Below are 19,916 nucleotides of genomic sequence, written 5' to 3' on the forward strand. Positions count from 1 at the left end.
TCATCAGGTGAGTGCTGACCAGCCACGACAAGTAAATCTGAAGTTGCTGCAACATTACAGATCCTAGGAAATACTGTAGGCATTAGAAGTGCCAAAGGAGTCATCTCATGTGCCCCAACACCACTGTAGCCCAGGGCAGCACCTGACAGTGCCCATCACACTTCCAGCTGTTCATGTATAGTGGTCAGTTCCCCCTACATCTTTACACAACAGGCCTAGATCCAATACATCTTTAATCTCTGTTTTTGTATATCACAAAGTATTTGGTAGATGCAGTCTGTGAGGTGCTATCCAAAATATCTGAGAATTTAATTGTACCAGTCAAACCACTAGTGGTATGACATTCTGCCACTAGATGTCTTGAGGTAAACATTTTAGCTACTGTGGCACAAAGTTACGTCGTGTTTGGCACATGCAGTTGTGAGTTCTAGTGGTGGGTGTCAGGATGTGTTTCAGTGCTTCTGCTAATGTGAAATGGATAACATGAAGAAGCAATGGATTAGCATAATTCTATTTGAAGTTGGGAAAAAAAAGAAAAAATGAAAAGAAAACAGCAGCTGAAACCCAGGATGTGATGACAAAGGCATTTGGTGAGAGTGCACTCAGTCACACAAGAACATTTGTGTGTTTCAAGCATTTTAAGGAAGGCCGAGAATCTTTGGAAGATGACAAATATCCTGGTCAACTGTCAACATGCATAACACTAGAAATGATCATGAAAGTGTGTGACATGATTCACAAAGACTTAAAGCAGACACTTCATTATGTTTGGCGCAAACAGCCAGGGTTGTGGGAAAAAAAGACTGGTTGGTGCACCATGGCAACACACAACACAGCCATGCAGACCTTGGTCACTGTGAAGGAATTCCTACTCAAAAACAACATGGCAACAGCCCCCCAACCTCCCTACCTGCCAGACCTAGCCCTGTGTGACTATTCCGTAAGATGAAATTCACATTGAAAGGGCAGTGTTTTGACTTGATTGAAGACATCCAAGTGGAATTGCAATGGTCCCTAAACACCCTGCACCCTGTGGACTTTCAGTAGTGGTTCCAAAAATGGTAACAATGATGGGATCATTGCATACATGCATGAGGTGTCAGAGGACATAAATATAGTTTTCTGATTTCTACAGTGAAATTCTTGGACAATTCGGGTAGCACCTCGTAAGTGTTTGTGCTATGCTGCTTCTGGTTATCATTACACTAGAGTTGTAGCTCAAAAAATAAATTTATACTTAGAATAAGTTAGAGCAAGCTAATCACACAGTTAAATATGCAGACACTACTTACTTTTTGTCAGAAGTATATGAGAACAGAGAGTAAACTAAATTTTGTATATAAACAAAAATTGTTGCAACTGCTGGTGCATGTGTTCAACTCCACAGCTGCATCTGCATCCCTGTAAAGTGTAACTTGACTCATTGTACATCCATGGAGGCTCTCCTTTAGGATGGAATTTTCAGAATATAATGTGTGATTGAATGAATGAAGATAAAAGCGTTATGTGTAAATTTTAAAAGTCACAGTGTACCATAACTGAATGATTACAAATATATTACAAAAACTATTACTATTGGGGAATGTTGCCCTATTATTATACAGCATTAATGTGGTACACAATTGCAATCTTGCATGTTTTCCCTGCAAGCAGAATAAAATCTTTGCAGTGCCATACACTCACTGGCAGTGTTGTCTGTCTTCCTTCATCCTTCTAAAGTCTCTTTATCTGTGATGTTGCTATATTATATTTGTCTGCTTCATTTTTTATTTGTGTCACATGTATTATTAATCCATCTCCTTTCAGGGTAAACCAGTACTTGGCAAGTTTGGCTTGCGTACTATTAGCAGTGGCACAGTCACAGTTCGAATGGACATTATTCACCAGACATCTGAAAGGGCAGAGGGTTGGGGGAAGAATGTGCCCCATCACCTGTCATCATCAGCATTACTTAACAGTGTGGAAGCTGTGATTGCTGCTTTCAGCAGAGCTCGTCACAGGATGCTACGGGCAAGGCAGGGCCTCGATGTGCTGTAGACAACTGTTCAGTGGATCCTGTCATACAGTGCCACGCACAGCGTGTTCCAACAGCAAAGAGGATCAACTTGTATTCTGCTTAGTGCAGTGGTTGCAATCAGGTTAGGAACTGCTGGAAGACATAATGAAGTATTGCAGTCAAAATACAGACTTCTTAAAATGTAACAGTTTGGATATGAGTATACAATGCAAACAAATAAAAAATCACTTTTTTCCTTTAACCAAGTTTAATGGTCCTGTTGATTTAATCTTCAGTAATTGCTGACTCCAGTTTTTCACTTATGCATGGTAAATATTAAGTAAAAGGACAAGGAGTTGATTCTTTAGAGAAAGGGAATGGATGTTGAGTCTGTAATAACACGATTAGTCCTGTTTAATCACATTACAAGGCATTAATTTATTATTTAACTGACGCATATTTGTCCATGTAAATGGCACTGATGAGCAACAATAATTATTCTATGTTGCAGGGTATGTGAGTTCAAGTAAGACAAATTAAAGTGGTTCATTCATTCACAAGCAAGTGGAGATGCTTTTTGTCTCTGGTCAAGCACATAGATATGACAGAATGCCACACAGATTTACTGAGACACTTACCTTGATGGAGAGCACCAACTATTTTACAAATCCATTGCATAAGCTTTTTGGTGTTTGTGTTACCAGATTTCCTTTCAGGGAGATGAACAACCTGGTTGAGCTCGACATGTTTGTACACCAGCTGTGCAATAACAAGTTCTATACAGTACTGAGAGGAATATTAGTACAAGCACCACACACATGATCTCCCAGCATGGAGTGAATGAAAGAATGATTTGCATCCTGTGTGAAAACCAGTACCATTCCTGTCATCCGCAAAATGTGCCAGGATTATCAGCAGTAGGATTTCGTTCAAAAGAAGGCTTTGCAACATACAACTATCATTAAGAAATTTCTGTTGTAAGTATTATTCACTGATCATGTACCCTTTGATTACGATGCAGTCATGTCCACACACAGCTGTCACCTATGGGCTATAGAAAATCCTTTGGGAATTGCTGAATTGTAGGATCATCAATGTGTTAAAATCAGTGTTTGGGCAGGGGTTACTGATGACCATCTCCTTGTACCATTTGTTTCAGCACAAGGTCATAATGGACACATACACATCCAGAACTCTACTTATTTTTTCTGGAGGAAGTGCCTGTATCAGTACAACAACTAACATGGCAGATACATCATGGAGTACCAGCCCATTGCCATGTCATTGCATGTCAGCACCTCAACATCACATTCCTGGGAGACAGATAGGACAAGGTGACCCTTGCCTCTGACCAGCTCTATCACCGGACTTAAACCACCTTGATTTTTACTTGTAGGGGCATCTGAAAAGTGTGTGTATGTTGAAACAGCTCCTGATTTCCAGAGCCTTGAATAGTGTGTCTGTGTAGCCTGTGTTGTTATTTAGCTACAGCCTGAGACATTTGAAAGAGTGAGGCAATTATGATGTAATGACAACCAGTTGCATTCCATCCCATGACAGAAACACTGAATAATATCTTCTGTAATGTGGAAGGAATTAATTCCATGTAATGTACCAATACTATTTACTTCATTGCAGACTGACATATACACCAAGAGCCAAAGAAAATGGTACACCTGCCTAATATCGTGTAGGACCCCCGTGAGCATGCAGGGCTGTCCATAAACTCATAAGAGTACGAGGGAGGTGGAGATCTCTTCTAAGCAGCATGTTGCACGGCATTCCAGATATGCTCAATAGTGTTCATGTATAGGGAGTTTGGTGGCCAGCAAAGTGTTTAAACTAGAAGAGTGTTCCTGGAGCCACTCTGTAGCAATTATGGACATGTGGAGTGTTGCATTTTCCTGCTGGAATTTTCCAAGTCTGTCAGGATTCGCAATGGACATAAATGGACGCAGATGATCAGACAGGATGCTTAGGCCCATCTCACCTGTGAGAGTTGTATCTAGAGATATCAGGGGTCCCATATCACCTCACACCATTAAAGAGCCTCCACCAGCTTGAACAGTTTCCTGGTGATACGCAGCATCCATGGATTCATGAGGTTTTCTCCATACCCGTACACATCCATCTGCTCAATATGAAACAAGACTCAGTCAACCAGGCAACATGTTTCCATTCATCAGCAGCCCAATGTCAGTGTTCATGGGCCCAGGTGAGGCAAAAAGTTTTGTGTCACGCAGTCATCAAGGGCACACAAGTGGGCCTTCAACTTCAAAAGCCGATATTGATGTTGTTTCATTGAATGGTACATACGCTGACAATTGTGTTTGACCCAGCATTTAAATCCTAAGCTGTTTGCAGAAGGGTTGCACTTCTGTCACATTAAACAATTCTTTTCAGTTGTTATTGGTCCCATTCTTGCAGGATCTTTTTCCGGCCACAGTGATGTCAGAGAGTTGATGTTGTAGTGGGTTCCTGAGATTCACAGTGCACTTGTGACGTGGTCGCACAGAAAAATCCCCACTTCATTGCTAGCTTGGAGATGCTGTGCCCCATCGCTCATGCACCGACTATAACACCACTTTCAGACTTTACTTACATTTTGATAACCTGCCATTATACCAGCAGTAACCAAGTTCCAAGATAATTGGCCTTTTCCTGTCCTGAAATGTACATTACATATTGTAAGCTGAAAAATTCAGAGATATCATAATTTAATGTAGAGAAACATTCTATCAAATCAGAATAGTCTCTTTTAGTGTTTTCTAACTGTTTTGCATAGCTTACCATGTCTTTAATGGCGAAATTGATCTGAGATATTGCTTACCATGCTTTTTTAATATCAATAATTTTGTTATTTCAGTATAAACACTCACTTAAATTTATTATTTAATTTCTGAGAAAACTGTGCTTTGTCTCACTGTGTAACACATAACTGTCTTATTCAAATAGACTAATGGAAATAATTTTCTTAACATGAAAACTTATTTCTAATAACATAGAACCATTTGTTCATTGTTCAGTAAACTTCAATTGAAAACAAAATTATCTTGTACAAACAGAGAAACATATGAAAATAATATTAATAACAGGCAAGTGATTGTATTTTTAACATTACATAACTCTTAAGGAATAAGTATTAAGTAACATTTGTTGAAAACATTAAATACAATAACACAAACAATATATTATGACAATACCTTATTCTGGATATTTAAGAGTGTATGTATTTTTTTCTGCCAATAACTTATTGATACCAGATGTGAACCTTAATTAATACTGATAAACATATTTAGTCTAATAATGTTTCATGAATTTCAGTTCCATAACACATTCTGACATTTTTTTCACATCCTTTTACATTGAGAAGTAGGAAAAATATAGTGAACATTGCTACTCAAGTTCATAGGGATTTATTGTATTAATGTCTCTTCAATTATCATTTCATAACAGTTCTCTTCGTCTAACTCTCCTTCTGGTCTGTGACCTTTCTTCATTTTATTGTAATATTGTTCTAAGAAGATGCTTGGGATGTAATCTTTCTGGGATAGAAGTCTTTCATTTGTAACAGATCTACTTTTCTTGGTCCATTGTACTTTAAGGGAAAGTGTGTCTTTGCTGGTGATCCACCTTGACCTCTCGGACAAAGATTTACTGTTTCATCCAGGTCATTATACTGTATAGGTGCTTAATGTTTAATTTCATTGGGTCATCCATTAAACATGAGAAGGTAACTGCATCTTTGAACTAGATTGTTTCTTTCTGGGTAATCTTTGTTCTGAAGGAAATATTTCCTGAGGTTCTCCAGACTCATGAAATCCTTCTACATCATTCTCATTACTATGAAATATTTTTTTGTGCGAAGAATTTTCTGTAATGTCACCCATTGTTGTGGGATGTACACAACCTGTGCATGCTTTCTTACATAGAATTCTATATGGCCAAAATCTTGGTCTGAAAGAAGCATTGTACATCGTGAAAAAGGGAAATGATGTTGTAGATGTTCAAAGCAAGCAGAAGCAATGAAATATTTTAAAAGCACTACCATAGACCAGTTATCACTTATCAAAACAAGTTTCTTTCTTCTCACATTAAATTTCTCTATATGCTCCTTTAAACAGCTTTCGATCTCTGATCCACGGCCAGCAATTGGTTCACCCCAAATATAGAATTAACTAGCGCAGACCAGCAGTGAGGTACACTAAAATTATAGAACCTCAATTTCCTGGAATAAAATGCTGGGCAGTACTCAGTTCAGGAAAAGGCAGTGCTTGTTGAAGGCCAAATGTTAATATATAAGTATCTTCTAAGTCTTTGGCTCAATCTATATTTTTTTTATTTTTGTAAATCCTGCTTATGTTCTTCTATGGCACTGTTCTCCTTGTACTTCTCTCATGGAGTTCCTTGGTATCGTTTTTTTAATGTACAGTCTTTAATTTACAAGAAAGGCATGTCTCACGTTTCATTTGTGTCACTTGTTGGATGCTTGAAATGTGTATTCAGTGTTCTGAAGATTTTTCTGTACTTATCGAAGGAAACTGACTTAGTGCATTTTCTTGACTAATCATCATAAATAATTCCAGTTGAGTGTTCATGTCCATTATAAACCCTGTCCAGTTTATCTTTCCAGCTGTAAAGACTTCTGTATTTTGGAATTTTGTTAATGTAATCAATTACATAGTTTCCTGATCATCACTAAAAGCATTATTTCTTGTTCTACCAAGGCATCTCTGGTCCAAAGGAGGAAAGTTCTGACCTAGAGCTAGTTTTTTAACCATAACCTCAACTCTTTCTCTCGATTTTTGAAGTCCATGTTTGTTTAGAAATGCTACTTTGCAAACTACCACTTCTATAGACGCTTTCAGAACCATATACACCACACTTTTAGATCTTCTACTTCCATCATCTTCCTTTGTGTATCTAAGTTTTATTGGGATGACTTTCATTCCTCCAAGCAAATACGAATTCTGGAGATCACAGCTTCTCATGCCCCAGAATTCTGGAAATATTTTTTCCCTGCATTCTTGTGGAATCTTTACAAAACACTGTTGCTTGCACTCACAGGCATGACCTATTTCCCATTTTCCCATAATTATTCCTTTGTTAACTGTTGGGTACTCAAGGCTTGCATTCCACATCTGCCTCTTTCCTTCCTTTGGTTAATTTTTCACAAGTGCAAAACATGGTAAACCAAGGAGATAAACACAGATGGTTACAGAAAGTAGTTCAACAGTTTATAATGCATAAAAGAAAGTCTAATAATGTTTTAAACTACATGTTATATTCTTAATATGCACAAAAAACACGTGATTAATTTTCCAAGATCAAAGCATGATAAGTAAAATAACTTAAATGTATGCTGAGCCAAGTACTTCCATTGGTGATATTATGATCTTCATTGCTTCCTTCATAATTGGACAGATTATACTCACTGCCAGATGCTTCAAATAATATATTACTATCATTAAGATCTTCAAAATTTAATTGTATTCTTATTTTCCTTTGTCTTTTAGAGAAACAAATCCCACTCAATCCTGCCATTGCACCTTTGGGATACAAATGTGTGAATTTTAGATGATGCATCTGTAGCTTAGCAAAATGTGTATTACTCTGCCATCTGTTGGATTTTTCTGGAACTACATGATATCCTGGTTGCTTACATGAGCAGTCTCAAGGTTACCATATCTAAATTTTGAACAAAATGTGGGTTACCATGATTTTTCCCAGCCCTTCATATGCCGACGTAAACTTTCCTGTTCTTATTTTTGTCAGGAATCGCCTCCAGAAGTTTGTTCCCTTTCTCATATTCACCCTGTATAATACAATCACATATATTAAGGACATTTTATGACTAAAAAAATATGATTGCAATAATAAGTATGTTATAATGTGAGACACAAAATATTAAAATGCCTGTTCCATTCAGATTTTTCTCTCTGTGTAAATTTGGGCAAATAATGAAAAGCAAAAGCAAGCCTTTTGGCAGTAAAGAAACAATGTGAGTTTTGCTGTACCTCCATAAAAGAATGACCCAAGTGACAAAATCACTAGTTTCTGTGAAATTTGAAAGGTAGGAGGTGAGATACAGGCAAAAGTAATGCTGTGAGGATGCGTGAGTCGTGCTTGGGCGTCCATGAAAGGCAAAGGTCCCAGGTTCAAGTTGGTCCAGCACACAGTTTTAACCTGCAAGGAAATTTCACATGAGTGCACATACTGCTGCAGAGTGAAAATTACATTCTAGAAATATAAAATTAGATGACATTTTTTGTAATACTGCAAGTGTCTGCCATTTTATGAAGAGAGAGGTAGTGCTAGATGTTCCATTGAAACTTGTATCCACACTGAAACGAGCAGCCGAAGCAACTAGTGTACTGTTCACATCCGAGGCAGGTGATCCTCGATATTTTCAACTCTTTATAAGGAAGGGGCCAGATCTTGCGACGCAAGCTTAGACAATTTTAGTGAGCAAGTAGTCTGCCCTGTGGTGAACAATTACTACATTAAAGATAAAAGAAGACTAACATTAAAGAAAATTCATAAAAAGTTACAGAATTTAATACATTTTGAGGACTGTATAAACACACTTCGTAAAATTCGTTGCACTCAAAGAATTAGTGGAAGCAAGACAGGAACAAAGTAGTATCGCAGAAAAATGAATTACTTATGTAAAAACTATCCTGGCGTACTGACGTGAATGTTGTCTAATTGTCTGCATGGATGACACAGATGTTCACACTTGTCACACAGTGTTGTACGGTTGGTGTGACAGTTCACTACAGGTTGTGTTGAATCCTCTTTTTGAAAGGAGGCAGAATTATCATCATCCATGTTGGCAGGGATGATCGTTTTGCATCGACGGTGTACCTAAGATCTAAATCTGATCAGAAAATGAGATTATCACGATGACGTGGACTTCTCGAATTATGAAAAGTGGCTCAGGGAGAAATTAATACCTAGTCTACTATCTCGTACTGTCCCCTCTATAGGTGACGCGCCTTACTACAATAAACAACTGATTCGGATCAAACTCCACTAGGAGGGAAATTATGTCCTGGTTAACAGTAAAGTGAATTTATTTCCACAAGGACATGCCAAAACCCCATCTGTACTCATTGATAAAAATGAACAACCCAGGTCACGTCACTTATAAAATAGACAGTATTGTAACCGAATATGGTCATGGGGAAGAGTCAAGAACGGCGTTTGTGAACATAATGTAACATTCAGAACGACATGTTGCTAACTCTTATAGAAGAACCAATTGATCCCACAATGAATTGTGGAGCTGTATATTTCAAGTGAAGGTTTGCCAAACCAAGCTCTGGAGGAATCATAAATGAGGGAAGCACTACAGACTCGAATAGTGATAGTCACAGTGATAGAAGCGATGTTGATTCCGCAAGTGAAGATGAAAGCGAATCAACTGACACTGCCAACAGAAATGAAACATACATGGTTAACAAAAATGAAGAAACATACTGTGGAGCATTCTCTAAATGTATTCCGTGTGGGTAACTAGTTACAATGAAAGCTCCACAGTATTATGTCAAACAATGAACTGCATTATTTGTAATGTGCAACTGTGTCTGTATTACTCTAAAGATCTGTGAACGACACCTTAAAAGTGAAATTGTACATTTCACTTTGCTCTGCTTGAATAATAAACCCGATTACATTTTCTTATGTATGATGGTGCCGCCTCTAACCCTTTGATTCTGTCCCCTTGCACTTCCCCCCTACATCTACATCCATATTCCGCAAGCCACCTGACAGTGTGTGGCGGAGGGTACCCTGAGTACCTCTATCTCCTGTACATACGAGTGTTCTACTCTGTTTGCATGAAGTATACAAAATACTTAACATTACATTTTGCTTACTTTAGTGGATTACTAGGAGTAATCAACTAAATTAGAGGCCCACATCATTAATGTCGATGTTCAGCAGGATTTTGGAACATACACACACCAAAAAAAGTTTTGCATTAGCTCAGTTCCGAGAGTTCTGGAGCCTGTGCAGAAAATTGGAATAATCAACATAAACATTATTTCTGCCCTTTCTATTGCTCATGAAAACTACACGTTGCATGTTGTAACACCATAGAACGAGACCTTCAGAGGTGGTAGTCCAGATTGCTGTATACACCATGTCTAATACCCAGTAGCACATCCTCTTGCATCGACGCATGCCTGTATTCATTGTGGCGTACTATCCACAAGTTCATCAAGGCACTGTTGGTCCAGAATGTCTCACTCCTCAATGGCAATTCGGTGTAGATCCCTCAGAGTGGTTGGTGGGTCACGTCGTCCATAAACAGCCCTTTTCAATCTATCCCAGGCATGTTCGATAGGGTTCATACCTGAAGAACATGCTGGTCACTCTAGTGAGCGATGTAGTTATCCTGACAGATCATTCACAAGATGCGCATGATGGGAGCGCAAATTTTTGTTCATGAAGACGAATGCCTCGCCAATATGCTGCCGATATGGTTGCACTATCGGTCGGAGGATGGCACTGACAGTATTGTACAATCGTTACGGTGCCTTCCATGATCACCAGCGGCGTACATCAACCCCACATAATGCTACCCCAAAACAGCAGGGTACCTCCACCTTGCTGCACTCGCTGGACAGTGTGTCTAATGCATTCACTCTGACCGGGTTGCCTCCAAACATGTCTCCGATGACTGTCGCGTTGAAGGCATATACGACACTCATCATTGAAGATAACGTGATGCTAATCCTGAGCAGTTGATTTGGCATGTAGGTGGGTCCATGTGTATTGTGCTGCATGGTATCGTGGTTGCAAAGATGGGCCTTGGTATGCAAGTTGGGAGTGAAGTTACGCATAATGCAGCCTATTGCACACAGTTTGAGTCATAACGCGATGCCATGTAGCTCCACAAAACGCATTATTCAACATGGTGGCGTTGCTGTCAGGGTTTCTCCGAGCCAAAATCCGTAGGTAGCAGTCATCCATTGCAGTAGTAGCCCTTGGGCGGCCTGAGTGAGGCATGTCATCGACATTTCCTGTCTCTCTGCATCTCCTCCATGTCAAATCAACATCGCTTTGGTCCACTGCAAGATGCCTGGACACTTCCCTTGTTGAGAGCCCTTCCTGGCACGAAGTAACAATGTGGATGCGATCAAACCGTGATATTGACCTTATAGGGATGGTTGAACTACAAGCAACACAAGCTGTGTATCTCCTTCCCGGTGGAATGACTGGAACTGATCGGCTGTCTGACACCCTCCATGTAATAGGCACTGCTCATGCATGATTGATTGTATCTTTGGGGGGTGGGGTTAGTGACATACCTGAACAGTCAAAGGGACTGTGACTGTGATACAATATCCACAGACAACGTCTATCTTCAGGATTTCTGGGAACAGGGGTGAACTTTTTTTGATGTGTGTGTATTGTGTTCGAACATTATGGATTACCTCGAAGAAAATGGTCTACTGATACACAGTCAACACGGATTTAGAAAACATTGTTCTGTGAAACACAATTAGCTCTTTACTAGCATGAAGTGTTGAGTGCTATTGACAAGGGATTTCAAAGTGATTCTATATTTTTGGATTTTCAGAAGGCGTTTTACACTGTACCACACAGGTGGCTTGTGATGAAATAGCTTGCTTATGGAATATTGTCTCAGTTATGTGACTGGATTCCTGTCAGAGAGGTTACAGTTCGCAGTAATTGACGGAAAGTCATCGAGTAAAACAGAAATTCTCTCTAGTGTCCCCCAAGGTAATGTTATAGGCTCATTGATGCTCCTTATCTGTATAACTAACTAAAACGGCCTTGCTGTGCTGGTACTGCGAATGGCTGAAAGCAAGGGGAAACTACAGCCATAATTTTTCCCGAGGGCATGCAGCTTTACTGTATGGATAAATGATGATGGCATCCTCTTGGGTAAAATATTCCAGAGGTAAAATAGTCCCCCATTCGGATCTCCGGGCGGGGACTACTCAGGAAGACGTCATTATCAGGAGAAAGCGTGGAATGTCAGATCCCTTAATCGGGCAGGTAGATTAGAAAATTTAAAAAGGGGAAATGGATAAGTTAAAGTTAGGTATAGTGGGAATTAGTGAAGTTCGGTGGCAGGAGGAACAAGACTTTTGGTCAGGTGAATGCAGGGCTATAAATACAAAATCAAATAGGGGTAATGCAGGAGTAGGTTTAATAATGAATAAAAAATAGGAGTTTGGGTAAGCTACTACAAACAGCATAGTGAATGCATTATTATGGCCAAAATAGACAAGAAGCCCATGCCTACGACAGTAGTACTAGTCTATATGCCAACTAGCTCTGCAGATGACAAAGAAATTGAAGAAATGTATGATGAGATAAAAGAAATTATTCAGATAGTGAAAGGATACGAAAATTTAATAGTCATGAGTGACTGGAATTCGATGGTAGGAAAAGGAAGAGAAGGAAACATAGTAGGTGAATATGGACTGGGGCAAAGAAATGAAAGAGGAAGTCGCCTGGTAGAATTTTGCACAGAACACAACTTAATCATAGCTAACACTTGGTTCTAGAATCATAAAAAGAGGTTGTATACATGGAAGAAGCTTGGAGATACTGACAGGTTTCAGATAGATTATATAACGGTAAGACAGAGATTTAGGAACCAGGTTTTAAATTGTAAGACATTTCCAGGGGCAGATGTGGACTCTGACCACAATCTATTGGTTAAGAGCTGTAGATTAAAACTGAAGAAACTACAAAAAGGTGGGAATTTAAGGAGATGGGGCCTGGATATACTGATTAAACCAGTGGTTGTACAGAGTTTCAGGGAGAGCATAAAGGAACAATTGACAAGAATGGAGGAAAGAAAAACAGTAAAAGAAGAATGGGTAGCTTTGAGGTATGAAGTAGGGAAGGCACCAGAGGATCAAGTAGGTAAAAAGACGAGGGCTAGTAGAAATCCTTGGGTGACAGAAGAAATACTGAATTTAATTGATGAAAGGAGAAAATATAAAAATGCAGTAAATGAAGTAGGCAAAAAGGAATACAAACGTCTCAAAAATGTGATCGACAGTAAGTGCACAATAGCTAAGCAGGGATACCTAGAGGACAAATGTAAGGATGTAGAGGCTTATCTCACTAGGGGTAAGATAGATACTGCCTACAGGAAATTACAGACCTTAGGAGAAAAGAGAACCACTTGTATGAATATCAAAAGCTCAGATAGAAACCCAGTTCTAATCAAAGAAGGGAAAGCAGAAAGGTGGAAGGAGTATATAGAGGGACTATACAAGGGAGATGTACTTGAGGGCAATGTTATAGAAAGGGAAGAGGATGTAAATCAAGATGAAATGAGAGATATGATACTGCGTGAAGAATTTGATAGAGTACTGAAAGACCTAAGTCGTAACAAGGCACCAGGAGTAGACAACATCCTATTAGAACTACTGACAGCCTTGGGAGAGCCAGTCCTGACAAAACTCTACCATCTGGTGAGCAAAATGTATGAGACAGGCAAAATACCTGCAGACTTCAAGAAGAATATAATAATTCGAATCCCAAAGAAAGCAGGTGTTGACAGTTGTGAAGATTACCGAACTATCAGTTTAATAAATCACAGCTGCAAAATACTAACGCAAATTCTTTACAGACAAATGGAAAAACTAGTAGCAGCCGACCTCGGGGAAGATCAGTTTGGATTCCGTAGAAATGTTGGAACACGTGAGGCAATACTGACGTTACGACTTATCTTAGAAGCTAGATTAAGAAAAGGCAACCTACGTTTCTATCATTTGTAGACTTGGAGAAAGATTTTGACAATGTTGTCTGGAATATTCTCTTTCGAATTCTAAATGTGGCAGGGTAAAATTCAGGGAGCGAAAGGCTATTTACAATTTGTACAGCAAGCAGATGGTAGTCATACGAGTCGAGAGGTATGAAAGGGAAGCAGTGGTTGGGAAGGGAGTGAGACATGGTTGTAGCCTCTCCCCAATGTTATTCAATCTGTATATTGAGTAAGCAGTAAAGGAAACAAAAGAAAAATTCGGTGTAGGTATTAAAATCCATGGAGAAGAAATAAAAACTTTGAGGTTCGCTGATGACATTGTAATTCTGTCAGAGACAGCAAAGGACTTGGAAGAGCAGTTGAACAGAATGGACAGTGTCTTGAAGGGAGGATATAAGATGAACATCAACAAAAGCAAAACGAGGATAATGGAATGTAGTCGAAATAAGTCAGGTGCTGCTGAGGAAATTAGATTAGGAAATGAGACACTTAAAGTAGTAAAGGAGTTTTGTTATTTGGGGAGCAAAATAACTGATGATGGTCGAAGCAGAGAGGATATAAAATGTATACTGGCAATGGCAAGGAAAGCGTTTCTGATGAAGAGAAATTTGTTAACATCGAGTATAGATTTAAGTGTCAGGAAGTCATTTCTGAAAGTATTTGTATGGAGTGTAGCCATGTATGGAAGTGAAACATGGACAATAAATAGTTTGGACAAGAAGAGAATAGAAGCTTTTGAAATGTGGTGTTACAGAAGAATGCTGAAGATTAGATGGGTGGATCACATACCTAATGAGGAGGTATTGAATAGGATTGGGGAGAAGAGGAGTTTGTGGCACAACTTGACTAGAGGAAGTGATTGGTTGGTAGGACATGTTCTGAGGCATCAAGGGATCACCAATTTAGTTTTGGAGGGCACCGTGGAGGTAAAAATCATAGAGGGAGTCCGAGAGATGAATATGCTAAAGAGATTGAGAAGGATGTAGGCTGCAGTACCTAATGGGAGATGATGAAGCTTGCACAGTATAGACTAGCGTGGAGAGCTGCATCAAACCAGTCTCACGACGGAAGACCACAACAACAACAAAAACATCTGTATAAATGATTTGGGAGACAATCTGAGCAGCTGTCTTATGATGTTTGCAGATGACGCTGTCGTTTATCGACTGGTGAAGTCATCAGAAGATCAAAACAAATTGCGAAACGATTTAGAAAAGATATCTACATGGCGTGAAAATTGATAATTGACCCCAAATAATGAAAGTGTGTGGCCATGAGTGCTAAAAGGAATCCGTTAAACTTCGGTTACACGATAAATCAGTCAATTCTGAAGGTCATAAATTCATTTAAATACCTAGGAATTACAATACGAACTACTTAAATTCGAAGGAACACATAGAAAATGCTGTTGGTAAGGCTAACCAAAGACCGTGTTTTATTAGCAGGACACTTAGAAAATGTAACAAATGTACTGAGGAGACAGAGCACATCGAAAAAGCTCAAATAAGTGCAGCACGTTTTGCATTATGGCGAAATAAGGGAGTGAAACTCATTGAAATGATACAGGATTTGGGATGGACATAATTAAAACAAAGGAGTTTCTCGTTGCAGAGCATTCTTCCCACGAAAATCCAATCACCAACTTTCTCCTCCGAATGCGAAAATATTTTGTCGACGCCGACCTACATAGGGAGAAACGATCACCATCATCAAATAAGGGAAATCAGAGCTCGTATGGAAAGATATAGGTGCTCGTTGTTTTCGTGCGCTATACGAGATTGGAATAATAGGAAATTGTGAAGGTGGTTCTATGAACCCTCTGCCAGACACTTAAATATGATTTGCAATGTATCCATGTAGGTGTAACATCTTGCATCAAAAATTCTTTGATGTTGCTTTGCGGGATTGGGAGAAGGCGGTGCAAAGTGAAAACTCCGCACAGGGTGCCAAACTCCCCACACCATTGGATCAAAGTCGAATCGAGCAAAACTGGCAGATCATCACAATTCGGAAAAGCACTGTTACAGAGATACGACCATAAAACGACATCCAAATAGTGAAGAGTGCGTGAAATTGTGTGTATTTAACCTGTCTCGTGAGCGCATTTAGTTATTGATTTATTTATGTTAGTCTATCAAAGTTAGGTAAATTTCAAATTTCCATTTGCGGCTAATTATTTTGGACCTCGTCTGATAGCTTGCAGTCGGCAGTACTTTTAATGTTTACAGAGTTTCTAGACCGTGGCTGTTTGAATAAGACTATAAGTCTCTAATGCAAGTATACGGTTTGCAGAGAAATTAGGAGCATGGATCTGTATTAGATAATGCATTGAATGGTGACTACCGTGAATTTTGAGGACTGGAGCTGGAGTCTACAGACCTTCATTCACCTTTCTATAGTTGTATTGACCATTAAATTTAACAATTTATTCAGTAATTAAATATCTTTGGCAAAATAGTCACCAAACCGCTTTACAGTATTAATAAGTATGGACAGAGATTTTGCGTGTTGTAAGTCAAGAAAGAACCAATTAACATGGGAGACGCATAACTCCTAATGATAACAAACCTAATTATTAACTTCATCATCGGCAATAATCTGGACCACCCTCTCCCCCCCCCCCCCCCCCCCCCCCCCCTTGAAAAATGGACCTTGCCATTGGTAGGGAGGCTTGTAGGCCTCTGAAATACAGATAGGCATACCTTAGGTGCAACCACAACGCACAATGGAGGGGTATCTGTTGAGACACCAGACAGACATGTGGTTCCTGAAGAGGGGCAGCAGACTTTCAGTAGTTGCAGAGGCAACAGTCTATATGATGACTGATCTGGTCTTGTAACATCAACCAAAATGGCCTTGCTGTGCTGTTACTGTGAACGGCTGAAAGCAAGTGGAATCTACAGCAGTAATTATTCCCGAGGGTGTGCAGCTGTGCATAACCATAGGTTAAGTGATGATGACATCCTTTTGGGTAATATACTCCAGAGGTAAAATAGTCTCCCATCCGCATCTCCGGGTGGGTACTATTTAGGAGAACATCATTATCAGGAGAAACAAAACTGGCGTTCTACATATTGGAGTGTGGAATGTCAGATCCTCTAATTGGATGGGTGGGTTAGAAAACTTAATAGGGAAATCATGGTAATTAGTGAAGTTCGGTGGCAAGAGGAACAGGACATTTGGTCAGGTGAATACAGTGTTATAAATACAAAATCAAATAGGGGTAATGCAGGAGTACGTTTAATAATGAGTAAAAGGATAGGAATGAGGGTAAGCTACTATCAACAGGATAGTAAACACACTATTGTAGCCAAGATAGACACGAAGCCCACACTCAGTTGTACAAATTTATATGCCAACTAGCTCCACAGATGAGGACATTGAGGAAATGTATGATGAGATAAAAGAAATTATTCAGATAGTTAAGAGAAACGAAAATTTAATAGTCATGGGGGAATGGAATTCGATAGTAGGAAAAAGAAGAGAAGGAAACATAGTAGATGAATATGGGCTGGGGGAAAGTAATGAAAGAGGAAGCTGCGTGCTAGAATTTTGCACAGAGTATAATTTAATCATAGCTAATACTTGGTTTAAGAATTATGAGAAAAGGTTGTATAATGGGAAGAGACCTGGAGACACTAGACGGTTTCAGATTGATTATATAATGGTTGGACAGAGATTTAGGAACCAGGTTTTAAATTGTAAGACATTTCCAGGGGCAGAGGTGGACTGACTACAATTCATTTTTTATGAACTGCAGATTAAAACTGAAGAAAAAGCAAAAGGCTAGGAATTTAAGGATATGGGACCTGGATAAACTAAAAACCAGATATTGTAGAAGGTTTCAGAGGGAGCATTGAGCAACGAATGACTAGAAATATAAAAATGTAATACATGAAGCAGGCAAAAGGGAATACAAGCGTCTAAAAAATGAGATCAATAGGAAGTGCAAAATTGATAAGCAGGAATCGCTAGAGGACAAATGTAAGGATATCGAAGCATATATCACTAGAGGTAAGATAAACACTGTTTATAGGAAAATTAAAGAGGCCTTTTGAGAAAAGAGAACCACCTGGTTGAATATCAAGAGCTCAGATGGAAAACCAGTCCTAAGCAAAGAAGGAAAAGCAGGAAGGTGGGAGTATATAGAGAGTTATAAAAGGGAGATGTACTTGAAGGCAATATTATGGAAATGGAAGAGGACATAGTGGAAGATGTGAAGAGAGGTTTGTTACTGTGAGAATAATTTGATGAATCACTTTGATTAAGTCTTGATTTAAATCTAAACAAAGTCCAGGGAGTAGGCTAAATATCGTTAGAGCTACTGATAGCCTTGTGAGAGCCAACAATGACAAAACTCTTCCATTTGGTGAGCAAGATGTATGAGACACACGAAATACGCTCAGACTCCAAGAAGAATATAATGATCGCAATTCCAAAGAAATCAGGTGCCGACAGGTGTGAAAATTACAGAACTCTCAGTTTAATGAGACAATGATGCAAAATAGTAACAAGAATCTCTTACAGAAGAATGGAAAAACTGATGAAGCTGACCTCGGGAAAGATCAATTCAGAGTCTGGAGCAATGTAGAAACACTTGAGGCAACACTGATCCTACGACTTCTCATAGAGTGTAGTTTAAGGTAAGGGAAACCTACTTTTATAAGATTTGTAGACTTAGAGAAAGTTTTTGACATTGTTGACTGGAATACTTCCATTCCAATTCTACAAGTGACAGGGGTAAAATACGGGGAGTGAGAAACCAGATGGCAGTTATGAGTCGAGGGCATGAAAGGGAAGCAGTGGTTGATAAGGGAATGAGACAGGGTATTAGCCTATTCTCAATTTTATTCAATCTACATATTGAGCAAAGAGTAAAGGAAACAAAAGAAAAAAATGGAGCAGGAATTAAAGTCCAGGGAGAGGAAATAAAGACTTGGGGTTTGCCAGTGACATTGTAATTCTGTCAGAGACAGCAAAGGGCGTGGCAGAGCAGTTGAACGGAATGGACAGTATCTTGAAAGGAGGATGTAAGATCATTAAAAAACGAGGATAATGGAACGTAGTTGAAATGAATGAGGTGATGCAGAGGGAATTAGATTAGGAAATGAGACACTTAAAATAGCAAATGAGTTTTGTTATTTTGCAAGCTAAATAACTGAGGGTCGAAGTAGGGAGGATATAAAATGTAGATTGACAATGGCATGAAAAGCATTTCTGAAGAAGAGAAATTTGTTAACATCGAGTACAGGTTTAAGTGTCAGGAAGTCCTTTCTGAAAGTATTTGTGTGGAGTGTATCCATGTATGTAAGTTAAACATGGACGGTAAACAGTTTAGACAAGAAAAGAATTTAAGCTTTTGAAATGTGGTGCTACAGAAGAATGCTGGGTAGATGAACAGAATGGGGGAGAGGAGGAATTTGTGCCACAACCAGACTAAAAGAAGGGGCCCCAACAAAGATATACAGACTAATGGCTAAGTTATTAATTGATTTTGTAATACATTAGGACTAGTGGACTCCTGGGTGTTTGGGACTCCAGTGGTTGATGCCAAAATATCTTAAAAAATCAGGTAAGTAACTTAACTTCCATCTGGGAATTGCCAGACGATATGGCGTGGCTTAGTCCCAAGTTCCGTGATCGAATACAGAACCACAGAATCTCTAGCTCATGTACAACTCGTCCGCGTAGCAATCAAATTCCGTTCAGCAGGCCACGAAAAACAAACAGGGAAGGAAAAGCACAGAGAGAGTTGGTATCGCGATACGTAACCACAAGTCCGGGTTAAGGCTAATGTAATCGTGATGCTGCTACGTGGCATACAAAGCACAGACCAATACATATAAATAACATAGTTAAAGATACAAAGATCAGATGTGATAAACAAGAACCCACTAAACAATTTATCGTAGGGTTCAGCACTTGCGGCCACCCTGACACACTAATGTATAACAGATGGCCCACAGACTTATAACAGATCCCAAATTCAAAGCAGAACCTGAGAAACAATATGTGCTTATGCATGAACACACAAGAACCATATTATGATTAATATAAAGACCTACTTCCGCACTAAGTCGAACAGAATAAAACTTGACCTGGTATAGCACAAACCACCAATCATTTAAAAATACAAATTTAAATTTCAAACCCAATTTT

General features: G+C 39.1%; 1 protein-coding gene across 2 annotated transcripts in view; it reads left to right on the forward strand.

The window, feature by feature from the left end:
- The window catches only part of LOC126283929 (Meckel syndrome type 1 protein), a 135,594-nt gene extending 133,332 nt beyond the window's left edge, over nt 1-2,262 (forward strand). For both annotated transcript variants that reach the window (XM_049982312.1, XM_049982314.1), the window contains one exon: nt 1,807-2,262. In XM_049982312.1, coding sequence (XP_049838269.1) covers nt 1,807-2,037 — 231 coding nt within the window. In that variant the 3' untranslated portion in view covers nt 2,038-2,262. The remainder of the gene's footprint in view (nt 1-1,806) is intronic.
- Nucleotides 2,263-19,916: the final 17,654 nt, after the last annotated feature.

Source organism: Schistocerca gregaria, chromosome 8 (assembly GCF_023897955.1).
Source record: "Schistocerca gregaria isolate iqSchGreg1 chromosome 8, iqSchGreg1.2, whole genome shotgun sequence".
In the NCBI taxonomy this organism is placed as follows: domain Eukaryota; kingdom Metazoa; phylum Arthropoda; class Insecta; order Orthoptera; family Acrididae; genus Schistocerca; species Schistocerca gregaria.